At 44.9% G+C, this 20,082-nt stretch overlaps 2 protein-coding genes across 3 annotated transcripts in view; both read right to left on the bottom strand.

Moving 5' to 3' along the window:
• Positions 1-8,342, bottom strand: part of NOD1 (nucleotide binding oligomerization domain containing 1) — a 40,907-nt gene extending 32,565 nt beyond the window's left edge. Inside the window, exons 1-3 of one of the 2 annotated variants that reach the window (XM_079947194.1) lie at positions 8,075-8,342; positions 2,342-2,419; positions 1,256-1,595 (exon numbers count right to left, since the gene is read on the bottom strand). In XM_079947194.1, the coding sequence (XP_079803320.1) occupies positions 1,256-1,471 (216 nt within the window). In that variant the 5' untranslated portion in view covers positions 1,472-1,595; positions 2,342-2,419; positions 8,075-8,342. The remainder of the gene's footprint in view (positions 1-1,255; positions 1,596-2,341; positions 2,420-8,074) is intronic. The other variant, XM_079947193.1, reaches the window with a different exon arrangement.
• A 1,894-nt stretch (positions 8,343-10,236) lies between these two features.
• GGCT (gamma-glutamylcyclotransferase) lies at positions 10,237-19,592 on the bottom strand (the record flags this gene model as incomplete). The annotated part of the gene is made up of 4 exons (XM_079947456.1): positions 10,237-10,404; positions 14,895-15,030; positions 17,903-18,048; positions 19,425-19,592. The coding sequence occupies 4 exons, from the start codon at positions 19,590-19,592 to the stop codon at positions 10,258-10,260; spliced, it is 597 nt and encodes a 198-aa protein (XP_079803582.1). The 3' UTR covers positions 10,237-10,257.
• Positions 19,593-20,082: the final 490 nt, after the last annotated feature.

The following is a 20,082-nucleotide window of genomic DNA, read 5'->3' as shown; positions in this document are numbered from 1 at the left end:
TGCAGTCGTCCCCCCGTTTTTCCACCCCCCAATGTCAGAGGTGCAAAGGGGAAACGCAGGGAGGAGTGCAGAGGGCTTGAAAAGAGCAGCGCTGGGGTGAAGATGAATCATCGTCTAACCCAGGGGGCAGCAAACTTTTTCAGCAGGGGGCCAGTCCACTGTCCCTCAAACCTTGTGGGGGGCTGGAAAATATTTGGGGAAGAAAAATGAACGAATTCCTATGCCCCACAAATAACCCAGAGATGCACAATAATAATAATAATAATAATAATTATTATTTATACTCCGCCCTCCCCGGCCAGAGCCGGGCTCAGGGTAGCGAACACCAATAAGATCACAATAAAAACATAATAGGGGGGAAAGTGGGGGAGAGAAAAAAAACCCAATTTAAAATACAGGTTAAAATGCAGTTTAAAATGCAGCCTCAGTTTAAAGTTGCTGATAAATCAAGACCATAAGGGAAGGGAAACATAAGGGTCAGACCAAGTCCAAACCAAAGGCCAGGCGGAACAGCTCTGTCTTGCAGGCCCTGCGGAAAGATGTCAAGTCCTGCAGGGCCCTAGTCTCTTGGGACAGAGAATTCCACCACGTCAGGGCCAGTGCTAAAAAGGCCCTGGCCCTAGTTGAAACCAATCTAACCACCTTGCGACTTGGGACCTCCAAAGTGTTGTTATTTGTGGACCTTAAGGTCCTTCGCGGGGCATACCAGGAGAGGCGGTCCTGTAGGAACGTGGGTCCTAGGCCGTATTTTAAATAAAAGGACACATTCTACTCATGTCAAAACACCAGGCAGGCCCCACAAATAACCCAGAGATACATTTTAAATAAAAGGACACATTCTACTCATGTAAAAACACACTGGGACGGGCCAGATTGAGAAGGCGATTGGGCCACATCCGGCCCCCATGCCTTAGTTTGCTTACCCCTGGTCTAACATCTCTACTGGCAAATCAGAACGAATTCTCACAGAATAGTCAGCCTCCTCTAACCTCCTTGCTATCGAATCCGAATACAGTGGTACCTTGGGTTAATTCGTTCTGGAGGTCCGTTCTTAACCTGAAGCACCACTTTAGCTAATGGGGCCTCCTGCTGCTGCTGCGCCACTGGAGCACGATTTCTGTTCTCATCCTGAAGCAAAGTTCTTAACCTGAAGCACTATTTCTGGGTTCGCGGAGTCTGTAACCTGAAGTGTATGTAACCTGAAGCATATGTAACCCGAGATACCACTGTACAAGTCTGAAATGGCTGCAGATACCTTGTCTGCTTGCGTAGGATATTGCGCTGCAATCTCAGCATCCTCGGTAGAGAAGTATTCATTCTTGATCAAGTTGTCAATCAAACACTGGGTATTACGGACTTTGCCAACCAGCAGCTCTCGGTGCACTTTCAGCAAATTAACAAAGGACGGCGGACGGGCCGCCGAAGGGCCTTGCTGAAGAATCTCTCCATTACCAGGGGGCTGAGCTTCCATCGTGATGAGAGTAAGAGGCGGCTTCTTCCAAACTCATCTTTGGAAAGCGGCAGAGGTGCGATGTAAAGTGGCCCCGGCAGCCGGCTCCATGCGAGAGGAACGATTCTGCTCGGCTTTGCTGGATCTGCAAAGAGAGGAGCACGCAAACATCCATTAAGCTGTAGGGCGACTCAGAGGAAATGTCACGGAGTCACAGGCACTAATTGGAAATTGTGGTTTTATTATTGGTTTTTATTTATTAAGTCTGGATACCACCCTTCGCTTGTAGATTCACGACATGAAATCACAATATTAATAAACACAAAATACATAATAAAAATAAGATCAAAAGCTTTCTTTTAATCTTTCGGATTATCTACAATTTTCTCTTCTATATTTACGTATTAAATTTATATCTTGTTTCTTCTTTAGCTGCTGTCAGAGAACTGCCATCAGGGCCAGAGGGAGAGAGCGGGCTCCAGAGGGATTCCAGAGCGCGTCCTGGGATGGGGAGAGGCAGCCCATCTTCTGGGGAAGGGAATCAGCGTAGCACCAGTGGAGAAGGGGGGCAGATGGGGGAATCGGCGAGGCGGTCCCTGGACTCCTTGCCGGGGACCAGCGGAGAGAGTAAGGGTCCTCCGCTGCCCACACCCTCCTTGCGCAGAGGGCTTCCGCGCAGGGAGAGTAGGAGGAGACTAGGCGTCAAAGAGCTTCTTTGCTGGAAGAAGTTCAAGAAACGCCCACTGACGGATTCTGCCAGCGATTGAGACAGCCACGGGCGAGTGGCTGTCCGGACAGAAGAGGTTCACTCAGGCAACCCAGCCAGGTGTGGCGCCGGTTTACGCATGAGCAACCCCTAGAACCATTACAGCTGCCATGCCAGAAATTTACCTGGTCTGTTAGCAAATCTGAAGTTTTTCCAGGAGATTCCTTGGAATCTTGTTTTTATGATTTATGGTTGATATATCTCTCTAAAATTTTAAGTTAAAAAACCAAATGAATAAATTTATTTTAAAAAGAACAAAATAACAAAAGCCAATAATCTCCCTCTCCCACAACACAATTAAAAGGACATTGAATGGCAATCAGCCAAAGGCCTGGTTGAAGAACGTTTTTGCCTTGCAACCATATGTGTATAATGAAGGCGCCAGGTGAACTTCCTTGGGGAGAGCATTCCACAGACGGGGAGCCACTGCAGGGAAGGCCCTGTTTCCGTGTTGCCTCCTTCCACACCTCTTGAGGAGGAGGAACACAAAGAAGGACCTCAGAAGATGATCTCAGGGTCCAGGTAGATTCATATGGAAAGAGGCGGGCCTTGAGGTGCTGTGGTCCTGAGCCATTTCAAGCTTTATAGGTCAAAACCAGCACTTTGAATTGGGCCCGGAAACTAATTGGCAGCCAGTACAGTCGGACCAGGATCGGTGCCACATGCTCAAACCATCTTGCTCCAGGTTGGCCACCCAGTTCTGCACTAGCTGAAGTTTCCGAGCCATCTTCAGAGGCAGCCCGATGTATCACCCACGGCAGTAATCTAACCTAGAGGTTACCAGAGCATTCTGACCGCCCCACACGTTGGAAGGCACAAATAGTAGGAAGCAAGAAGAATTACCGACAATTGAAGAATGGAGGATGAAGTTAATGGACTATGCAGAACTAGATAAACCAACAGGAAGAATTCGAAACCGGCGGGACCAGAAATTCACGGAAGACTGGAGTAAATTTATGGACTATTTGAAAAGCATTTGTGAAGATCAGACGACGTTTGTAGGTTTGCAAGAAGTTCTGTGAGGAGTATAGTTGGAAGTATTACAAAAACAGATAAGGGGAAGGATAATTTGTTAAGAGACTTAAAGGCAATATAAAGCTAAGAAATGTACTGTATAAGAAGTGGATAAAACGGTGGATTATCAGAGGTGCTGATGGAAGTCTAAAAATATTGTATAAGTGATAAGTTTTGTGGTACACTTTATAATTTATATGTTAAAATCAATAAAAAATTATTATTAAAAAAAAAAAAGGAAGGCACAAATAGTACGGACAGCAGGAGTGTGTGTGGCCGTCCGGATGGTGTCATAGGAATGAATCGTCACGAATGCGCAAGAAAAAGGATGTCTGGAGGCAACCATATCTTTGGCTCGGGCCATCGGTTCATGTCTTTGGTGGGTGCCAAAGCTCAGTGGTCGAGACTGCAAGCAGAATTCAATTCCTGGCGTCTCCAGGTTGGTCTGGGAAGAAGGATGGCTTCTGGAGAATTTCTGCTATTCTGAGATAGATGAACCAATGGGGCAACTCAGCAGAAATCCACTTCCTTTATTTCTCAAGAAGGCTGAGATCCCGGAAAGTATCTTCCCCCCCACGCAAACACACGCATCCAAGGCATGCGCTTGCAACATCGTTTGGAAGTAACCCAGCTAATGAATTACCACCACGCACGCTCTCTCTGCAAAGGCACCCAGGTGATTCAGCCTCGGAGAGCATATAAAAAGTCCTCTGTGGCTTCGCTAGAGGAGAATTTTCAGCACAAAACATGGTTTGTGGTCAACTGATAATTGACCGGTACATAGATTAGCATCAGTACAATATATGTAAATAGCAGCTTGATGACACGAAGCTCCCATAATATTTATTTAAACCCAGCGCTGTGCCTAACATTTCACAATTTGAGAATTGTACTTTCGAAGGCATATTCTTTACATGTTCATCTAAACAAAATACAGTGGTACCTCGGGTTAAGTACTTAATTCGTTCCAGAGGTCCATTCTTAACCTGAAACTGTTCTTAACCTGAAGCACCACTTTAGCTAATGGGGCCTCCGGCTGCCGCCGCGCTGCCGGAGCATGATTTCTGTTCTCATCCTGAAGCAAAGTTCTTAACCTGAAGCACTATTTCTGGGTTAGCAGAGTCTGCAACCTGAAGCGTATGTAACCTGAAGCGTATGTAACCCGAGATACCACTGTATTTCTGAAAGGCTTTTTATCTGTTTAAAAATCACTCCCAAATTATTGTTTTCCTAGCCACACTTGAGAATTACGGGCAACAGTTGTTGGTTTTTTTTTGGTTTCTTAAAAAAACAGATTCAAAAGCTGAAAACATATTTGTGTTTCTATAGTTATAATCTCTGAGATAATGAAGGTGATATTAAAAGAGATGCACTCTTGCGTATATGTAGAAGCAGGCATAATGATACTTTAAAGAGGTGAGAAGACTGTTATTAACTCTCTTTTAGTTGTTTTAAGATATACAATAGCAATAAAAGCATATTTATTACAGATGCGTTTGCAGGCCTGGGCTCCTTTGGGACAAAGGGTGGGATATAAATTCATAAAGAAATAAATAAAAATGAATACAGTTTGTTCTAAATGCAAAATCGATGCCTCGATACCATTATGAACTGAAATAATCATTAATGATAAGTCAGATGGCTGTCTGGAGGGGCGCTTGGAAAACACACACGTGTTGAATGGAAGTAAATTCGCTTTTCACTTTGGAATAAAAAAATTTAGGCACTCTTGAAAAGAGAAAGCCTCCGCACTGAAAGCTTTCAAATAAATAAAATTATTTCCGAGTGGTGAGCAGGAAATCCTTCCTGGCAAAGAGATAGGTTAAAATGGTAGGTTCTTCAAGTGATCAGAATTCACGGTTGAAATCCTTCCATTTGTTGTTGTTTTGTTGTTGTTTATAGTCGTTTAGTCGTGTCCAACTCTTCGTGACCCCATGGACCAGACCACGCCAGGCACTCCTGTCTTCCACTGCCTTCCGCAGTTTGGTCAAACTCATGCTGGTAGCTTCAAGAACACTGTCCAACCATCTCGTCCTCTGTCGGCCCCTTCTCCTTGCAGCCTCCATCTTTCCCAACATCAGGGTCTTTTCCAGGGAGTCTTCTCTTCTCATGAGGTGGCCAAAGTATTAGAGCCTCAGCTTCACGATCTGTCCTTCCAGTGAGCACTCAAGGCTGATTTCCTTCAGAATGGATAGGTTTGATCTTCTTGCAGTCCTTGGGACTCTCAAGAGTCTCCTCCAGCACCATAATTCAAAAGCATCAATTCTTGGCTAGAGCTTCTGGCTAAAATGTGGCTCACATGTTTGAGCTGCAAGAATTGCTCAACACAAAGATGTCACAAATTCCTGAGACAAGGGAGTGTCTCTCCCTGAAGAAACTAGAAACTCTGGGACTACAGTTCAGGAGCATGGCTGAAATCCAGAGTACAATAAACGAACCAAAAAACAAGCAAACATACAAATAAGCAAAACCAGGTATTACTACTTATGCCAATGCAACTATTAAAAATTCCGAACCTATTACACCTATTAATGTTTTTCCTACAACTGGATAAAATCAAGGGACAACTGGATAAAATCTAGGGGTGATACACAACGTAGCAGATCTATTGAACTCAATGAATCTGAATGCTGGAGAGAGAAAAATAAAAAACTAGATTAAGGGGTTGGGGAAGTCAGGTATGAAAAATTGCTCAATATCTCAGATATTTTCTCAGCTATGTACAGAACTGAACACATGAAATCCCAGATGTTCTCCCAGTTTCCTGGTGAAAACTTTATCCCCCCCCAAACCTTCCTACACCTGCGCAGCATTAGGGAACTTTCATGTACGACCTGTTAAGATTTCCTCCCCAAGGAGCAAACTGGTTAACAATTAAAACTTCTAAAAGCAATTCCGATCCAGATGCAAGCTGGGAAAGGTCTCTTCTTAGAAGGCTTCCTTCGTCAACAGATGTGGGGGAAATAACAAAGTTCATGGGGAGGGAATTCCAAGGGGTAGGTGCCACAAGACACATATTTTGGGGCAGGACAGACCTCCTCAGAAGGGGGCTTCTGCAAGGAGGTTATCTTAGGTATCCGGATTCCAAACTGTACAGGGCTTTGCACACAAAAACCAGCACCTTTAAATCAGCCTAAGTTCACTGCGAGTGAGATAAATTATTTCTGTCTTGCCAGAGTGGTGCATGCTCTAGTTATCTCCCGCTTGGACTACTGCAATGCGCTCTTCGTGCGGCTACCTTTGAAGGTGACCCAGAAAATGCAGCTAATCCAAAATGTGGCAGCTAGACTGGTGACTGGAAGCAACTGCCGAGACCATATAACACCGGTCCTGAAAGACCTACATTGGCTCCCAGTACATTTCCGAGCACAATTCAAAGTGTTGGTGCTGACCTTTAAAGCCCTAAACGGCCTCGGTCCAGTATACCTGAAGGAGCGTCTCCACCCCTATCGTTTAGCCCGGACACTGAGGTCCAGCACCAAGGGCCTTCTGGCGGTTCCCTCCCTGCGAGAAGTGAGGTTGCAGGGAACCAGGCAGAGTCTTCTCAGTGGTGGCGCCCACCCTGTGGAACGCCATCCCATCAGATGTCAAAGAAATAAACATCTATCTGACTTGTAGAAGACATCTGAAGGCAGCCAAGTGAACTACAAGGGGCTGATGGGAACTGTAGTTCAAAACACCTGCCAGCCCCCAGTTTGGGAAAGGATTGCATAGACCAGACTGTAACTCAGGACCCCGGCTTGACCCCACGTGTTCGTACAATGCAAGTCCAATACTCTTATATTTTATAGCACACGGGGTCTGCAAAATATATTTCAAAAATAAGAGTGCAGACCAGGATTCCTTCACCCAGCACTCGCTCATGTTGCCCACATGAATCTTGGGACATTTCGCACCGAAAGCAAATTAATAATTATAGTATTTTTAAATCACAGGTACACATCTCCTTTCGACCAGCGAGTCATTACTCTCTCTTCGATTCAAGAGGCTGTGAATGGGAAGCAGGGCAGAAGTCTCTGGAGTCAGGCACCCTTAATAATAATAATAATAATAATAATAATAATAAATTTTATTTATATCCCGCCCTCCCCAGCCAAAGCATCTTTCCGGGGAAGAGGCTAGTCCTCATAATCTCAACTCTCTCGTTTTATTAATACTCCTCTTAATTTTTTAGGCAAAGGCCCAAGCCGTTTACATGAAACGGTGTAAACATATTTGTTGAAAAATAGCAACAAACACAGACCATGGTAGACATAGTAATAAAATGGCTGAAATAGAAATGAAGTATGATTTTAAATCTCCAGATTTTGAAAAAATGGGGCGAAATAAAATCACACATTTTGGATAGGCTTGCCTAAACAACAACAGAAAAGTTTTTGGCAGGTCCTGAAAGCAGCGGAACGAAGGCGCATGCTTGCTTTGCCAATGCAAAGAAGTGTCTAACCACAATCCATCTGCTTCTCTCTGCTGGGGGCCTCTGCCAATTAATGCCAATTAACTGCAAATTAAAGCAGCACCCAAGGAGACCCCTGCCTCTTAGCCGGCACCCACAAATGGCCTCCAGTCCTGCAGCATTTCAGTGTTTTTAGGTGGCATGCAATGATGCCCTCTCTCTCTTTAGGATTTCTGCCTCTCTCTTTTAACAAGGAATCCTAGATTTGCAGAGTTGGAAGGGGGGCCCCGGGGTCATCTAGTCCAACCCCCTACAATGCAGCAAACAAATAAACAAATAAAACAAACTTGCATCCTCAGGCACGATCCTCCAATTCTAGGCTGGAGTAGGCAAGGTCTCTTGATCCGCAGGCCAGTTAAGGGGGGGGGGAGTGGCAGGAGAAAACACCCACCCCCGGGATCAGCTCCGCCCCATGGCCGGGTTCAGAAACGCGCTTCTGCCGGGCTTGACTTGGCCATCCCTGCCCGCAGCTTGCAGGATGCTGGACTCGTCCGCGGCTGTGTTTCCTAGTGGGGAGAGACCCGCTCTTCCCTTCGCCAATCCTGGCCTTTTTCGCCCGTGGGGTGTGTGGATCTCTCGCCCTCCTCTGGCTGCTCTCCAGCCCCCCCACGCCTGCCGCCTCCTCGGTCTAAAACTTTCCAACTGAGCGGCTGGATCAGGGGAGAAAGGAAAAGTGAAAGTGCGCGGGGGAGGAAGGAGGCGGGCGCCTCCCCCGCGCGGCTCGCCGAAAGTGAGAGCGGGCGCTGCAGCAGCGGCTTCTCTTGCCGCCCCCTCCCTGGGATCCCGAGCCGATCGCGCCGGATCCCAGCCTGCCCCGCCCGGCTAAAGGGGATGCGGGCGACCCAGGCGCCGCCCTCCTCCGGAGACGTCTCGAGGGGCTGGAAGGTGCGCTTTGGGCAAGCCGGATATGGGAGCAGAACGGGATCTGGAGAGCAAAGGATCCCCGTTCCTTGGGTCCGAACGGAGTAAGATCTCCCGGGAGAATTTTGATCCTCCTGATTTGGAGGGCTGGTATTCGACGGCTGGGCCAATTTCCCCTGCACAGAATCGCAGGCTTGGCCACAAGGAGCATCATCCGCAGGACCAGCGGTCAGGGATGATGGGCATTGTAGTCCCCCAAACAGCTGTTTTTGGACTGCCGTCTTCCCTAGGTAGCAGGACCAGTGGCCAGGGATGATGGGCATTGTAGTCCGAAAAACAGTTGTTTTTGGACTATCATCTTCCCTAGCTAGCAGGACCAGTGGTCAGGGATGATGGGAACTGTACTCCCCAAAACAGCTGAAGACCCAAATTTGGGAAACACTGATGTAGTCCAGTCTCCTGGCATGCAAGCATCTTTCACCCAACATGGGGCTTGAACCCAAGACCCTAAGATCAAGAGTCTCATGCACTGCCTATTGAGCTATGCAGAGGATCTTGGAAAGATCTCTCATAAATTAAAAGCATCTCAAGGGCAGAGCTCAAATTAAAAAAAAAAAAAAATTCTCATACAGCTAATGAAGCGCATGGTCACTCAGTGTGCCAGAGGTATATGCAAATGTCTGGCTCATTTAGGACTAGGTAGAACCTTTTAGTCACAGAAATGATGAACCACACCAGTGCAGAATAAGTTTGTTTTTACGAATCTTTATTTGTAAAGGGAATCTTGCTATGATTTAATACTTCATTACCCCTTTGCACTGTGAAGTTTTGCCCTTCCATGCCGTTACATTTTACCGTTAAAATAAAAAGTGAAAGAGTACTTATCACGTTCAAGTGTTCATTTAAAAAGAAAAAACCACTTCAAATATATATTTATAGATTTGCCCAAGTAAGGCCACCGTTTTAGTGGATGAAACATTTTAAATTAAGCTTCGATTGACTGAAGTGTGCGCTCCTACTGAACAGCGCTATATATTTTAGGTTCTTTTTTCCTTTCCCAAACTCACATCAACATGTTTGATGTGACAAGATGGGGGGGGGGGGAGTTCAAAGATCTGCAGGGGGTAATTAAAACAGTGGGAAATTTACGAGGCCAGAAACAACTCTTCTCCCCCAACTCCAAAATAAATTAGTTCAAAATCTCCATGGTGAAACGGGTGGGTTTTTGGGAAACCAGATTTTTTTTATTATAAAAATAAATAAAAGGGGGGTGGAGATGCAAAAAAAGACAGACAGCGCCAGCTCTGTGTGATATTTTTGATGACAGACCGAGCTGGTACGCAGACACCCTTGTCAATTAAAGCAAATTGTGTGATCCGTCATCAGTCTGGCTTTGTAGTGTTTGCCATGGAGATAGAAAACAAAGCAAAAAACCAATCTGGAATAAATAGAGTTAATATTGCAGTTGTGTATTAGAAACACAACTTAATCAAGGACCACCTTAAATGTCATTTCTTAATCAAGGATGCACCCAAAAGCTTTTTGTTCTCATTTTTGGATGCTATCCTACACCATCCTAGATGGAGGTACCATTGAATTCAATGGGGCTCACAACTGAGCAGACATGCATAGGATTTCACAAAATAAGAGAGGTACTCGAATAAAACGATAATCAAGAGAAACCAAAGCAGGTGATTCTAAAACATTTCTTTATTATTTCGTTATCTCATTTTCGCTGAGGGCAGCTTCAATTTCATCAAAAACCGGCACAGGTCCTGCATAGTCATTAGTCTGTATAGAGTCTAATTTCTTCTGGTAGTCCACTGGCAAACCGTTCTGCTTTGCACCCATACAAATGACCTACGAAGAACCACATTAAATGAGGATTTAAAGCAACAGTATTATTTATGTATGCCACTACTGCAGCCCGTGTTTTGTTAGCCCAAAAATGGAAAACGAGCGAGGTCCCAACTAAAGAAGAATGACAACTTAAGCTGATGGAATATGCGCAGCTTGTGGACCTAACATATAGAATAAGAGAACAAGAAGAACATACGTTTAAAGAAGATTGGAAAATGTTTATTGAATGTATGGGGGCAAATTGTGTACACTTGAAAATGTTGGCAGCATTAAGATAAATTCAACAGCGTCAGTAAGTTTTGATGGATGTAATAACAGAATACTGAATGGTTTAGTTTATGTAAAATATGCAGGGATTTATGTTATGCAAAATGAACCATGCAAAGCGAAGAAGGGAAGTCACTGATATTTTAAGGATGTTTAAATGAGTATTCTAAATTGTAAAACAGAAAATTTAATAAAATTTGTATTAAAAAAAATAAAGCGGCAGTGTTTGATTCCACAAGCCATATCCACACATATAACCTGGGAAAGGGATGATGAGAATACGTTAGCACTGGTTCACACATACCCACACAAAACTCCATTTCTGTGTACTGGATGATTGGCAGGTGAGTGTGTAATTTGATTCAAATGGGCAGCTGATGGGTGGGCATTCAACTCAGCTTCACTCAGAATAGATCCAGTGATCTATTCAACCGAATGAAAATCAGTTGTACAACACCCAATCAAAACATTTCCCTTGCGGTTTAAGATCAAGCCCATTCACACTTACAAACCACAACCTGACAAGACATGGGAGGATATGGCTATCACCACGCCAGATGACCCTCAGGAAAGGACTGGGTGAGCTCACACCCGTTTTTCCCAGTTGCCTCCTCTCCCTGCAGCACTTCCCAAACTTTCCCTGAGGATCCATGGATCCCAGGAGAGGTTTTTTAAAGGGCACTGGAGGGGCTGTTTACATCTTCAGAATCTGGTCCTAGTTAAAGGTAAAGGGACCCCTGACCGTTAGGTCCAGACGCGGACGATTCTGGGGTTGCGACGCTCATCTCACTTTACTGGCCGAAGGAGCCGGCGTACAGCTTCCGGGTCATGTGGCCAGGACTAAGCTGCTTTTGGTGAACCAGAGCAGCACACGGAAACACCGTTTACCTTCCCTCCGGAGTGGTACCTATTTATCAACTTGCACTTTAATGTGCTTTCGAACTGCTAGGTTAGCAGGAGCAGGGACCAAGCAACGGGAGCTCACCCCGTCACGGGGATGCAAACCGCCGACCTTCTGATCGGCAAGCCCTAGGCCATGGGTAGGCAAACTAAGGCCCGGGGGCCGAATCTGGCTCAATCGCCTTCTAAATCCAGCCCGCGGACGGTCCAGGAATCAGCGTGTTTTTACATGAGTAGAATGTGCCCTTTTATTTAAAATGCATCTCTGGGTTATTTGCGGGGCCTGCCTGGTGCTTTTACGTGAGTACAATGTGTGCTTTTCTTTAAAATGCATCTCTGGGTTATTTGTGGGGCATAGGAATCCGTTCATTCCCTCCCCCCCAAAAAAAAATATAGTCCGGCCCCCCACAAGATCTGAGGGACAGTGGACTGGCCCCCTGCTGAAAATGTTTGCTGACTCCTGCCTTAGGCTCTGTGGTTTAGACCACGGCGCCACCCGCGTCCCGGGTCCTACTTAGGAAGCAGCAAAATAAAGCAGAAATGGTCATTCTATGACTTCCTGAAACTGAAAACATGTGCCCTGCCCCTAAGATTGGCAAGGCAACAGCTTGTGAGAGCCGACAAAGGTGAGAGATGGGCAGATTAGTTATTTCTCTCTACATCTAATGAGAAAGGGGTTGAGGGCAGTTATCTGTACAGGGATACAAATCTGATTGTCTTAATTATCCAAAAAATTGGATAATTAAAAATTAGTAATAACCAGGAAGTACAGTATATGAGTTTTTATTTGGGTAGCAGTCTTGGCATCCAACAGCAGCTGAAAACTACCGTGTTATGGGCTGCATGTGCCATTAAGCATCTGCCAAGCTACTCTTGACATGTAGTAACACGGCCAATGTTGGGAGCCTTAACAGATCTCACTGGTTTTGCAGGTTCAGCTGGTTCTGCATCTGAAACAGCCATATGGAGCGTGTTAGTATCACTGGTGGATCATCTCCAGAAGCGCTGGGGCAACACCTCCTCATCCCTATTCTCAGGAGTGGAAAAGTCCACAATAGAAGAGAGGGGAGGTCGCTACTCAAGGGCTGCCCCATGGAAGAAGATGGAGCAAGCTTGTTTTCTCCTGCTCTGGAGGGTAGGACTCGAACCCATGGCTTCAAGAAAGGAGATTCCGACCAAATTACTCGGGAAGAACTTTCTGGCAGTAAGGAATGAAGCAGTCTCCCTTGGAAGGCTGTGAATGGATTCTCCTTCTCGGAGGTTTTTAAACAGAGGTCAGGTGGTCATGTGTCATGGAGATTCCTGCACTGCAGGAAGTTGGCCTAGAGGACCTCTGAGGTCCCTTCCAACTCTATGATTCTATGATACTCTTCCTATCAGACTGGGCCCTGGCTCAAGACTGGATCCACCGTTTTTGTGCACCATCAACAATAAATGTTTCAGCAGTTAGGAAGGAGGACCCAGCTGGTGGGGAAAAAGCAATTGGGTGTTCCCAACCATTCTGCACATTCTTTCAATGTTCCCCCAATGCCACAAGGAAGAAACCTGTGCCTCCTATGGAGCCAGAACTGCTCTCTACTGCTACCGCTGCTTTTAAAGTACAGTGGTACCTCGGGTTACATACGCTTCAGGTTACATACGCTTCAGGTTACAGACTCCGCTAACCCAGAAATAGTGCTTCAGGTTAAGAACTTTGCTTCAGGATGAGAACAGAAATCGTGCTCCGGCGGCGCGGCAGCAGCAGGAGGCCCCATTAGCTAAAGTGGTGCTTCAGGTTAAGAACAGTTTCAAGTTAAATACAGACCTCTGGAATTAATTAAGTACTTAACCCGAGGTACCACCGTAGTCTTGATCAGCTAGCTGCTGAACAAGGGTATGAGTTTAAGTCGGGCGCTTCCAAGCCAAGCTGGATCTGGGCTCAAGCTGACATGGTTCTTAGACAACCATCTTAAAGGAGATGTATGACCAGCATCAGACCATGTTTCAACAGGGTTAGGAGCGTCTGTCACCTAACCCCTGCAAAGGAGAGGGCTGCAGAAGTGTCTTCGACTACACTGGTGGCCAAAATTGTGGAAACCTTTGAGGGAAAGTGTATTTCCGAGGTTTGATGGCTCACAACACCTGATTGGCTCTCTTAAACACTTGTGCTCATTGGCTACATTCAAATGAAGGAAAGATACTGCATATCAACCTAAGCAAATTGTGCTTTCCTTTTTTTTGGTTATTTGGCTATAACTTTTGATAGAATACAGATAATTGAACAAACTGTTGCATTACATTCTTTATTAAATTAACTTTCCATTGATATATAATTTTATGGTATTACTCCAAAACAAAAGTGGTGTTATGAGCCATCAAACCTCAGAAATACACTTTTCCCAAAAGGTGTCCACAATTTTGGCCACTAGTGTATATTTATGGCCATGGCTATATTAAAGGGAGGAAGCTATCAGCCCGACTGATAAGATACAAGCAACTTGCCTGACTCAGCAGGCCTATACTGAGCCTGAGTTTGCTCCTCGAGGGAGAAAAGGAGGCAGCACGGATCTGGCTAAAGCACCATATCGCGCGGCAATCCCCAAGTGCCACTATAAAAGCACAACTCACATAACCCTAGTATCAAAGTAGCTAAGCTATTTCCCTTTTCATGTTCCACGGACAGCTTAGGACCAAAGGGGACAAGTACTAAGCACCATATAGGTAGGCTTTTATGAATGAGTTTTGAGTGTGCCATCTTCCTTTGTAAAAGTTACAACCGCAGTGCTAAAGGGACAATGGAAGTTACAAGAGCTCAGATATTACAAGATCTTCATAGTATGAAATCACATGTGAAACAATGCCATATATGGATAGCTGTCAACTTACAGATTTGAAAATAAGGGACCAGCAGCCTCGAAAATAAGGGATCAGCAGCCAAAATAATGGATTTTCCGGGCACAGGTATGTTCAACTTCTGAGCCCTTCCAAGCCAAAGGCAGAAAGCCCAGCCAGCAGCCAAACAAAGCCTCATCAATAAGGGACAGCAGCGGGACATGGTGCTGGGATAAGGGACTGTCCCGCCAAATAAGGGACGCTTGACAGCTATGCATATATGTAAAATAATTAACAAGGACATGTGTTCATCAGATAAACATGTCATAAAGTGAAGGTACTCGTAATTTCAGCTTGCCGCATTAATTACTTTTGCAGTAATTTAGGGCATAAATTTTATAGAAAACCAAATTTTTACATTTTTTTCACTTGCAGAAAACCTACACTTACTAGGTTTCTCAGTTTCTCTCTCATCTGCTCATATTCTCCTTAGAATCACAAATGAAACTTACCTTTTTATATTGCGGGGAAGGAAGGCCTAAGACATAGTCTGTCATTTGGTAGCTACGACTCTTAAGTATTTTCCCTTCTTGAGTCTGGACTGTAACTTCTATTGGGATGTAAATACCTTGTTCAACTCCCTCTTGTCTGAAAGAGAATAAGGAATAACTTTCAGATCAAATAACTAACTTGAGAAAGAAAGTGTAGTAATTTGCTTTCTAAGCAGACTATTCATTTGGCTAGACACCCAGACAATAGACAAGGTAATTTCATGAAATTTAGGCCGTATCCAGACAGCAGCTTTCTGAGCTCCTGTTTACAAAATTAAGTTAGAACTAAATAAGAGGGAAGGTATAGAGTTGTGTGGCTTTTTACTGAACATCGTTAGCTAATTTCTCTTATGGATTGTGCTACATTACACCGTTGGTGCCATAATCTTCTGGCTGAATGGAGTAGGATTTGGCAACCCATCTGTACAGCTTTTAAGGGCTTGGAAGCATAAAATGTTATGTACACAACACTGGCCCTGTTAAAGAGGAAGAGACTCTAGTTAACAGTGTTTATTAATAGGGGCAGTTGTTTCAAGAAGTAAGTCACAAGGCTACAGTCGCTACCAATCCCTCCCTTGCCAGAAGAAGGAATTGCCACCACGTACAGACTTTTCACTTCCTTCCCTGATGCTTCTGCCTAGAATATCTGAAGCCATTGGCCAACCCATCAACCACCATGTGATGTGTGTTGTATGAACGCAAAGCTTTTTCTCAGAATGGGCTGCCAGTCATGGTTAGTGAGTGGTCTCACTGATTCATCTGCAATGTTACTTAAGTCTTAATACTTACTAGAATACGTAAGATCGTAAGGGAGTTCCCCTGCCCAGCAAGGAAGAGATCCCTGTTCCGATTGCTGCCACTACGCAGACCAGTACGAGAGAACTCCATTATTCATCTAATTATTATTACCATCCTCTCTTGCGCCCAAAGCAGGGCACATTAAAATTAAACCAACATCGTAAGATAAAAAGCACAGCCAAGAAGAAAACTACGACGACTTAATAAACAGAAAATATTATGCAGGAATACCTAATCTTGAGGGACGCGGGTGGCGCTGTGGGTTAAACCACAGAGCCTAGGACTTGCCGATCAGAAGGTCGGCGGTTCAAATCCCCGCGATGGGATGAGCTCCCGTTGCTCGGTCCCTGCTCCTGCCAACCTAGCAGTTCAAAAGCATGTCAAAGTGCAAGTAGATAAATAGGTACCGCTCCAGCGGGTAGGTAAACAGTGTTTCCATTTGCTGCTCTGGTTCGCCAGAAGTGGCTTAGTCATGCTGGCCACATGTACGCCGGCTCCCTCGGCCAATAAAGCGAGATGAGCGCCGCAACCCCAGAGTCGGCCACAACTGGACCTAATGGTCAGGGGTCCCTTTACCTTTACTAACCTAATCTTATGCAGGGAGTCAGTTCCAGGGGAATATGCATAAAATATGGGTATAGCCAAACCTTTGGAGCTGCCCTCTAGCTAAAGGGTAAGGGAGGAGAGAGCGAGTATCCCCAGCATTCCTAGAGATCAGCGGCAAGGCAGAGAACTTAAAAGCTCTTTTTTGCACTGTGTAACCCCAAGTGGACCAGGCAGGAAAAGAGCTTTCAAGCTCTTCGCCTTGCTTGGGCTTAGACTTGCACCATTTCAACCAGCCCACATATGGTTGAAACTCTGCAAGTCCAAATGAATCTCATAAGAGGGATTACAGCAATACAGTAATAAACCATCAAGGTTAGGCACTGGTGTTCAGCAAAAGCCCCAGGGGACAGGCCATCGTGCACAGCTCTAAACTCCTGCAACAGGTACAGTGGGAACCTCGGTTTTCGAACGTAATCCGTTCCAGAAGACCATTCGACTTGAAATGTTCCAAAACCAAGGCTCAAAGGGCTATCAGCAAATTCAGTTGAGAAAACTGAAAAACATGCAGCAGAAGGCATTCGACTTCCGAAGTGTGTTCGAAAACGGAAGCATTCACTTCCGGGTTTTTGGCATTCGGGTTCCAAAACGTTTCTCAACGGAGACGTTTGAGAACCAAGTTTCCACTGTAGTTCCCCTTTAAAAAAAGATCTCCTATTGCTTTCTGTTTCACCATTACAGCTGTCAATAGGGGTGAAATAACTTTCTAGCACAATCCTATGCACGCTTACCTAGCAGTAAAGCCTGCTGAATACAGTAGGGCTAAAGGTAAAGGTAGAGGGACCCCGACTATTAGGTCCAGTCGTGGCCGACTCTAGGGTTGCGGCGCTCATCTCGCTTTATTGGCCGAGGGAGCCGGCGTACAGCTTCCAGGTCATGTGGCCAGCATGACTAAGCCGCTTCTGGCGAACCAGAGCAGTGCACGGAAACGCCGTTTACCTTCCCGCTGGAGTGGTACCTATTTATCTACTTGCACTTTGAGGTGCTTTCGAACTGCTAGGTTGGCAGGAGCAGGGACGTCACGGGGATTCGAACCGCCAAGCTTCTGATCAGCAAGTCCTAGGCTCTGACCCACAGCGCCACCCGCGTCCCTAACAGTAGGGCTTACCACTGAGTAAATATGCACAGGATTGCATACTTATTACAACAGCGTAGTTCTTTATATTTTTCCTGCTGTTTTTATCAAAGATAAAAACCCATCTGATTAAATCAGGCTCTGCAACAGGTGCCAAATACCCAATTAAAGCTGTTAATTCTGTAAGAAAAGTGAACTGATGGGCTTTGGTAATTAGCACCTGCCGGAAAATCACTTTTTTTTAAAAAAAAAAAAAATCTTGCTTAGTTTCTATTTGGTAAATGTTACAAGTGAGCACTTCATACTCGAGCCATATCCGCACGCCCCACCCCACCCCACCCCCGCACTGAAACTGTTCACTTGGGAGTCCGGCAATTGCTTTGGCAAAGAATTGACACCATACATACAACAAAACACCCAGAACATGTAAGCAAGTGTGTGGCTCGTTAAGTTACTAAATTGAGAGAAGGTGACAGGACTTGAAGACACCCACCTATCCAGAGAAGGTAAATCGGTAGTACTCATTCTCCATACGACTCCCCACACTTCATCGCCAGGACTATGGATTATAGTTGCTGTACTTCCATGCCAGTTAGAACTGGGCTTGCCATGATGAGAGCCAAAAGCAAGTTTGTAATCCTGCAGGTTAAAAGGAGGAGAAAAAATAACCTCCGTTTATATACCGTATTTTTTGCTCTATAAGACTCACTTTTTCAGTCCTAAAACGTAAGGGGAAATGTGTGTGCGTCTTATGGAGAGAATGCAGGCTGTGCGGCTAAGCCAGAAGCCAGAACAGCAAGAGGGATCACTGCTTTCACTGTGCAGCGATCCCTCTTGCTGTTCTGGCTTCTGAGATTCAGAATATTATTATTTTTTTGTTTTCCTCCTCCAAAAACTAGGTGCGTCTTGTGGTCTGGTGCGTCTTACAGAGCGAAAAATACGGTATCTATAGGTTTAAAAGACATGCGATTAATTCAAACAAAGCTGTGGAGTGGATGGGTAGGACAAGAGAAAGAAAAGTGAATGTAAAATCCCATTCATTAATAATGATGTTGATGTTTTATTGAATTTATATACCGCCCTATACCCGGGGGTCTCAGGGCAGTTCACAGAATAAAATCAAGATATAAAACCACAAAATACCTAATAAAAATAAAAGCAACAACCCAATAACCCCCCCCCCCATTTTTTTTTAAAGGGTATAGGATATACAGTGGTACCTCGAGTTCCAAACGCCTTAGGTTACAAACATTTCAGGTTACAAACTCCGCTAACCTGGAAGAGTTCCCTTGAGTTGAGAACTTTGCCCCAGGATGAGAACGGAAGTTGTGTGCCGGCAGCGCAGCGGCAGCAAGAGGCCCCATTAGCGAAAGCACGCCTCTAGTAAAGAACAGTTCCAGGTTAAGAACGGACCTCCGGAACGAATTAAGTTCGTAACTAGAGGTATCACTGTAAATCAGATCAACCAAAGGCCTGGTTAAAAAGGAACGTTTTTGCCTGGCGCCTAAAGGTGTATAATGAAGGTACCAGGCGAACTTCCATGGGGAGAGCATTCCACAGATGCAACAGAAGCAGAGGCGTGGTGACAAAGACCACCCACAAAAACAGTGCCACACTCATGATGACATGCCCAACATTTATTTTTTTTAATGGACTAATAAGCTTCCACACCAGGAGTGACTGCAGATGGATAACATGCTGTTTAGCAAATTTTCCATCTAAGTGGAAATCCAGATTGAATGTATTAAAAAGTATGGCTTGGCATTATGACAATGACATCACACAGTTGCTGCAAAAAACACCACCACCACATGGGTATGAGCAGGACGGATTCTGCACCAAACTGGAAGCCTCCTAGGCTAGCTATTTTCCCTGGAAAAACAATCACAACTTGACAGAAGGAAATGATGATTGCACAGCAATATCTGCTGCATGTCCTAGTCACAGCAATGGCAGACAAAGGTATTTTCTGGCATGTGTTTAACAACATAAAGAGACAAACAGACAGCACCAACCAGTAGCTGTGCCAGGGTGAGAAAAACTGCAGACGGGTTTCTTAACATTATCCTCTCCCGAAGCAAGTTACTACCGTAGGCAAAATACGATAAGCTTTCATTCCCAAAGCTTTGGACATCCAGCCCTTCACCGAATCTGGTCGGTGTACAGTGCTTAAAGGTTTCCATCTGCTAAAAAGGAGCCCTGTTAAAAGAAAATGGAGGTGAGATATTTGTTCATAAGGTGTGCGGGCAGTAAAAGCAGCATGGAGCAGTAGTTCCCAAGTACCACAAAATTTACTCGTGCCCAGACCCTGAATATAAAACAACAGAAATGTTCCCTTCTTACTGCTCTGCTTTTCCTTTGTTTTGCCTAGTAACGTCATGTTGCTGTCAGGACTGGAGTGGATGGCAAAGATGGAAAGAGACATCCTTACCAACAATGGAAGAAGGCTTTTTACAATTAACGGACTTAGCTGAGATGGCAAAATCAACATGTTTAATAAGAAATAAAGGCATTGTTAACGTTTACTAAAGATTGGAAACCACTCAAAGACTTTTTGTGTGAGAAAATAAAATAATGCATTCAGGTTCGAGGACTGAAGATAATTTGTTTATAGAAAGTGGTGTTCTCTTAGGAGTTATATTGGAGTGGATGAAGTGATTATTGTTTATATGT

The sequence above is a fragment of the Podarcis cretensis genome (genome assembly GCF_951804945.1).
Source record: "Podarcis cretensis genome assembly, chromosome: 12".
NCBI lineage: Eukaryota > Metazoa > Chordata > Lepidosauria > Squamata > Lacertidae > Podarcis > Podarcis cretensis.
The sequence above is the reverse complement of the archived record's forward strand: the minus strand, read 5'-3'. Positions and strand labels throughout refer to the sequence as shown.